Source organism: Myotis davidii, unplaced genomic scaffold (assembly GCF_000327345.1).
Source record: "Myotis davidii unplaced genomic scaffold, ASM32734v1 scaffold71, whole genome shotgun sequence".
Classification (NCBI taxonomy): domain Eukaryota; kingdom Metazoa; phylum Chordata; class Mammalia; order Chiroptera; family Vespertilionidae; genus Myotis; species Myotis davidii.
In genome coordinates, this window is record NW_006283588.1 from 2247025 (window position 1) to 2254020 (window position 6996).

At 45.1% G+C, this 6996-nt stretch overlaps 1 protein-coding gene across 1 annotated transcript in view; it reads right to left on the reverse strand.

The window, feature by feature from the left end:
- SGCZ (sarcoglycan zeta) overlaps positions 1-1809 on the reverse strand; it is a 633314-nt gene extending 631505 nt beyond the window's left edge. Inside the window, exon 1 of the mRNA XM_006753775.2 lies at positions 1023-1809. Within this exon, the coding sequence (XP_006753838.1) occupies positions 1023-1061 (39 nt within the window). The 5' untranslated portion in view covers positions 1062-1809. The remainder of the gene's footprint in view (positions 1-1022) is intronic.
- Positions 1810-6996: the final 5187 nt, after the last annotated feature.

Consider the following 6996-nt stretch of genomic DNA (forward strand, 5'->3'; position numbering starts at 1 on the left):
GTTGATTTTTTTTTTAATTTTAGGTTTTTTGGGGGGTTTTTAATTGTTGTTTTTTTGTTATTTTTTTTAAACTAGCACTGCAGGCAGCAGTGCCCATGGGCAGAGGGGTAAACTGTCAGCCTGATGCTCCTGTCGGCCAGCCCCTCACAGCGGAGCAGAGACCGGGGAGCGAGAGGGCGCCCTGGGGGTGCGGGCGGAGAGGCGGGGGCTCAGAGCTGGTGCAGGACAGCGTGTTCCCAGGGCTCATGGGGAAGGGTCGCTGGGACCCTCCCCAGGGGACGTCCCCAGCTTGCAGCCCAGCCCAGCTCTAGCCTCCAGGTCCCCACCGCACACCCCACCGCCCTTCCCACACCGGCTCCGGAGCCCGGGCTGTAGGGACAGGCACATCGCTGGGTGAGCGGAACCGCTCCAGCCCCCCACTTGCTGCTGGTCTCCCACCGCCCGCTCCCCGCAAGGAACAGGAGTTCGCGCCCGCCCGGGGCACTGCGCCCCTGGGGAGCAGGTCTCACTGAGAGGAGGGGTAAGATGAAGGGCCCCGGACCCACCAGCGGAAATAGGCTGTCCCCGCGCGGGCGGGGCGGAGGCGCCGGAGCTGGGAGCGCAGGCAAAGTGGCCGCAGCTCCGCAACTTCGCTGGGCAGCCAGCGGGCAGGGACAGTGCTGCCACCGCAGCCTCCCCGAGCGATCGCCAGAACTGGGTGCTGATCTGGCACCCCAAGAGCTGCTGCAGCCCAGCCGGAGGGGGACAGGGCGACTGTGGCCAGGAGGAGCCGGCAGGGCGGGGAGCGCAGCCCCAGGGCACCAGCCGAGCCCCAGAAATCCGCCCTCCGCGTCCTCGGTGGCGCCTTTGCGAGGGGGGCGCCCGCACTCCCCCCAAAGCCCACTCGCCATCCTCGGGGGCCACCAACTATTCTAGCAGCCGCGGGAGGAAGAGGCAGCGGAAACAGAGAGAGAGAGGAGAGCCAGAGAGCCGGCGGCGCCCGAGGGGAAGGCAGGACGCCCGCCCGCCCCAGGACCACGTACCTTGAGCTCCTCAATGTCCAGGTTTGTTGATCTGTCCATGGAGCGCAACTAGAGGAAGTGGCGAGGAACCGGGCCGGCGGTGCCCAGCAACAATCTAGTCTTTCAGTTTCCAGCCTAAACTCAGCTTTATCCTCCTCCAAGCCCTGGCAGCCCCTCTCAGTCTCATTCTCCGTGGTCGCGCCGCCTCCACCGGGTTAAGAAACAATCAACAATAAACGAATAAATAACAATTAGAATGCACTTTGTTTTACTTCCTCGCAGGAGATTTTGGTGGACGGGTGATCTTGACCGCGGAGCAACCCAGCTCAGTGGGATCCGGCAAAGGGGAGACCTCCACTCTGTTTGGAGATGATTTCCTCTCCTGCAATGAGCTCAGAGACCCGCGAACTGCTGCTGCATCCCCAGAAAAAGAGCTGCTTCCCTGGACAGCATCCTGCGGCAAACAGCAAGCAAATGTGTTCAAAGTGCAGGGGAGAGTCTCTGATGAAAGCCTTCCTCCCTCCACCAGGCTGCCTCCCGGTCTCTGATTCCGCACCCGGGAGTCCCGAGCCCGAGCGTTAGCAGCGATCAGTGTCCCCGGCGCGATCACCCAATCCCCGAAGAAGTCCTGCCCAGACCTCGCAAATGCCTTGCAGCTATGAGGTGTTCCCTCCGTGGAGAAAAGATCCTAAAGTCTGGGGGGGATGTTCCCCTTGGAAGGTTATGCTCTAAGAGTTGGGAGAATAGGAGGTGGCTCCCAGGGAGGAGAGGGAAGGGAGAGAGAGAGAGAGGGAGAGAGAAATTGTCCTCCCCGCTTTGCTGTTTTACTGGCCTTCGCCACCAGGTGACTGACTTCACTTCTCTCTTCCCACAGCCGGCACGAAGGGGATTGCTCTCCTCTGTCAAAAGCCACAGCTCCTCTCCGAACACCGTGCTGCTGGGTCTTAGAGACTGCCCTCTGCCCGGGATCCTCTGGCAAGCATTTTCATTCCTGTCACATGTGGCCTCATCTTATTCTCACAGATCTGGGAGGAACATGTGTGTGTCTGTGTGTGCCTCTCACACAATGGATCCCCTTCCCATCTCTGTGGCTTACAGTGTCGAGGGATTTTTTGGTTTTAACTTAAGACTTTTAAGGAAAGTGACAAATAGAAATAGTAAAGGAAATGTCTTGCAGGGATGCTTTTTATGGGGAAGCAATCTTTTTTTGGGGGGAAATTTTCTCTAAATAGGCGGTGACTCTTCAGTGCTCTTAACTTGTAGGGTGTGCATTTGGAGGAAAAGGCTCATTTTCTTCATTTAATGCCTTCGTGTAAAAGCTTGGCTTCTGGAGGGACTTCAACAGCTTCCTTTTATTTTGTTATGGCACATAGCGAGGGAGACATTAAAATGTTTCTCCATTCAGAAAATGAGCTGAGTAAATTATTGAATTTGTTTGTTAAAAATATATATATCTTTTTCCCCCCAGGTGTAGATGTTTACCATCAGTCTCTGGCCTTCCTCTCTAAATTCATCTTTGCCTTCCTCCCTGCCTGTGACCCAGCCACATAATCTACCCCTCCACCTGCCTTTTCTTCTGCCACTGACTCTTGTCCCTCCGTCAAGCCAGCTCTCTGTCCCTCCTTAAAAGTTTAACCCCTAAAGGCATCTCTTCAGAGAGTATTTTCCTCTTGTGAGTCCCTCAGATATCTTCCTGCTCTGTCCTCTCTTCATGGCAGTCAATTCACTTTATCACTATTTAATGTATGCATCTGTTATGCTTGTTGGTCTAATTCTTCCAGTCACTATAAGCTCCAGAAGGCAAATTCTGTACCTTTCTAATTCAGCAATATGTCCAACAGTCTAGTACGTAACAAGCACACCAATATGCCTGGAATGGATAAATATGTGTGGGAAGAAGCTTTACCAGTTATTTTAATCTCTAAAAACCTCCATGACTTCTTCCCCCTTCAACACACGAGTGCCAGTTGATCCCCTCCTAGTCAGCAGCTAAGCCTAGAGTGGTCAGCGTTATAACCAAGCATACAGAGTTCTTTAGTTTAAACCTAGTCTCTTCCACAAATTTATCAAAGCTAGCTTCCTGTCAAACTTCCACTTGTATCTACAGCTTTCAAGGTTAACACCAAGTAGACAACAGTCCATAATTAGTAGAGATGAACATCAAATTCTCAAAATAAATGTTAAATATTCACCTTACATAATTATTTTACATAATATATAATAAAATATAAGGTTGCAGGTTGAGAATAAATGAATTTATATAAAATGTATAATGCTTAAAAGGCTTCTTTTCCAGAAATTATTAATAATTCAACATGGATAACATAATTACATATGTATTTTAAAAGTTAAGTTTCTTCATAAAAAGTAATTTTACATCCCCTATCAGCTTGTTACCGCCTAACTTTAGAAAATTGAATATAATAAGCCAATTTACTTTGAGCACATTAACAAAGTGATACTATCTCTAAAATAACTTTAAAATCTGCAACTGTGAAAATACAGCTTAAGAAAGATAGCTCCAAAGTAAGCAATAATGTTTTGCTTGCTCAGGTAGTTCAGTTGGTTGGAGCACCGTCCTGTACACCAAAAGGTTTCGGGTTTGATTTCCAGGCAGCATATAACCTAAGTTGCCAGTTCGATCCCCAGTTGGGCATGTATGAGAGACAACTGATTGATGTTTCTTGCTCACATAGATGGTTTCTTTCTATCTCTCTTTTTCTCTCTTTCTCCTTCCTGATCCCTCTAAGATCAATAAACATATCCTAAGGTGAGGATACAAAAATTAATAACCAATGATGTTTAAACACCATTCAGATTAAGCAGACTCCAGATAGTTTCTTAGTATGGCATAAAATTATAGTTGGATGAAAAGTGATATTGTACTTAATAATAAAGGCAAAGCTTAACCATATTTTTTAAAAGTTATGTACATATACACATATGTATATAACTGAGTGGCCAGATTAATATGACCACCTGACATTTGTAGGCAACTTAGCTATAATTTCGTGCTGAAGTGGCTAGAGGGTCAGACCATTACAAATAGGGAAGAAGGTTGTTTACCACGACAGGAGATGTCTATGAGTAAAGCCATCTGGGAAGCAGAGGTAGGGTTCGAGCTACAACTGAAGAATTTCTGTGATTTTGTTCGTAATCTATTTTAAAATATTCACTGAGTGGCCAGATTATTATGACCACCTGACATTTGTAGGCAAATTAGCCGTACACTGCATCATATGGGATATGGAAGCTGAAGGCCTGTTCAAACACCTTTGCTGTCTGCAATTACCAAGATAAAACGTCTCCAATTCCTACAGGAACACAAGGACTAGACAGTCAAGCATTGGAAAGAAGTCATGTGGTCCGACGAATCATGTTTCCAGTTGCATCATGCAGATGGCAGTGAGAATTTGGTGGAAACAGCATGAAAGCATGAACCCCACATTCATGAGTATATCCCTTCAAGTTGGCAGGAGCAGTGTTATGGTTTGGGGCATGTTTTCCTGGCATGATTTGGGCCCTTTAATTCGTGTGGAACAATGTCTGAATAGCATAACATACCTAAGTATCGTTGCTGATCAAGTTCATCCTATCATGTTGATGGCGTATCCCAATGGAGATGGCTTCTTCCAACAAGACAATGCACCATGCCACGGTGCTCGTATTGTGCAGGAGTGGTTTCAAGAACATGAGGGAGACTTTACCTTGCTTAGGTGCCCCCCCTCAATCACCAGATCTCAATCCAATTGAGCATTGGTGGGACGAAGTTAAAAGAGCCATCAGGCAGCTGGTTCCACAACCATCAAATCTCACAGAACTGGACAGTGCTATTCATCAGGCATGGTGCCAGATTCCTCGCATCACCTTTCAACATCTTGTGGAGTCAGTGCCAAAAAGAATTGCCAAAGTATTGAAGGCAAAAGGTGGCCCAACAAAGTACTGATGGGATGGTCATAATCTGGCCACTCATAATAATATATATCCCACATGCAAAGCCTGTTAAATCGCATTGTTTACCCATATCTTCAGAAAAAAATCACTTCTACTGTCGTGGTAAACAACCTGCTTACCTATTTATAATGGTCTGGCCCTCTAGCAACTTCAGCGTGAAATTATAGCTAATTGCCTACAAATATCAGGTGGTCATGATAATCTGGCCACTCAGTGTATATATATGTGTGTCTGTGTATATGTGTGTGTGAAAGAGGTAATATGCAAATTGACCATCACACCCTCACACAATATGGCTGCCCCCATGTGGTCACAAGATGGCCACCACAAGGTGGCCAGCAGGGGAGGGCAGTTGTGGGAGACCAGGCCTACAGGGGAGGGAGGGCAGTTGTGGACAACCAGACCTACAGGGGAGAGAGGGCAGTTGTGGGTGATCGGGCTGGCAGGGGAGCAGTTAGGTGTCAATCATGCTGGCAGGGGAGTGATTAGCAGTGATCAAGCTGGCAGGCAGGCGAGCAGTTGGGAGCCAGCAGTCCTGGATTGTGAGAGGGATGTCCAACTGCCAGTTAAGGCCCAATCCCACAGGGATCCCAGATTGGAGCGGGTGCAGGCTGGGCTGAGGGACAACCACTCCAGTGCATGAATTTTCGTGCACCAGGCCTCTAGTCTTTAATAAAAAGAAATTATATTTAACATTTGATATTGATCAGATAGACTGGCAATATGAGCTACAGAAACTATCGGTGATTTCCAAATCAGTTCCACATATGGTCTAATTAAATGTCTACAGAGCCAGAGATCTCCAAGTCTTTTGCTATTTCACGAATTCCCATGCAAATTTATTAGGCTAAAATTTCCTATAATCAAAAATGGAATCTGATCACAAAAATATGATTTGCTTTAACATATTTATATAACTTTTTGAGGAAATCAGGACTCAGTTCCCCTTCAACTGACATGTGAGGAAGTGAGACAACCATCAGAAAATGAAATAACTTTAAACATCTGAAATAGGGCGATGAAAGACTGAGGAAGTGAACTGAGAAAAGGAATTTATCTAGATGCCCTGAACCACAATTTCAGGAGGAAGACAACTACCCATGGATGCTCCAGGAGATCATGTGAAAGGAGTTAAGATTCAATGTTAGCAAAGATGTATAATTCACAGACAAACTGCAAACAGCCATAACAACCCCAAGCTGGGGAAGGCACTGGAAACACCTGCAGGTCATAGATGCTACAGTTCAGAATCACTCGTCCATGGATACATTCATCAATGTCACCTCTACCATAGGTATCAAAGCAAATGTACACATGCCATCATTAGGTTCCTTATTTTAACTAATTTTTTAAAATGAGAACTTTTTAGATTTTTTTCCTAGTAGACAAGATAATTTTCAGTCATCATATATGGTTTAAAAACAGTTTTCAATGTTGTAACCCTCCCACCTCAGAACTTTCTAAACAATTTTACAATTTTTGTGCTTTTATTTTTATTTTCTTAGCTTACTACAGAGTAAGATCAAAATTTATTTTGACTTCCTGTAAATATTAAATGGATAAGTGGTATATTATTATTCCTTAAAATAAAGTAACAAATAATTTATTTACGTAGTTGACGTAAATAAACGTAATAAACTACGTAAATAGTTACGTAGTTACTTAGTTTCTATAACTAGCGTTACTACTCACATGCTCTAAAAACTTGCCCCAGAAAAGGCTTATTTCCCAAAAATGTTATCTTTATTTCATGATTTTTTAAAGCATATGTAGCAGAAGATACTAAAATATTAAAATTTTTATGAATAAGAGATATAGTCAATGTTATGTGAATAGATGAGGAATAATGAATTAAATAAACTTTTAACATTGTGATGTAGTTGAAAGAATATCCTTTGGTCCTTCCCCAAAATGACCATCTCTATTATGGCACAGATATTTATTTTCTATTTTTTTAAAAACGAATGTTGAAGTTAAAATAATTTCTGCTCACCTTCAGCCTATATTATGCTTCTACTCTTTAATTTTAAAAAAAGGGAAA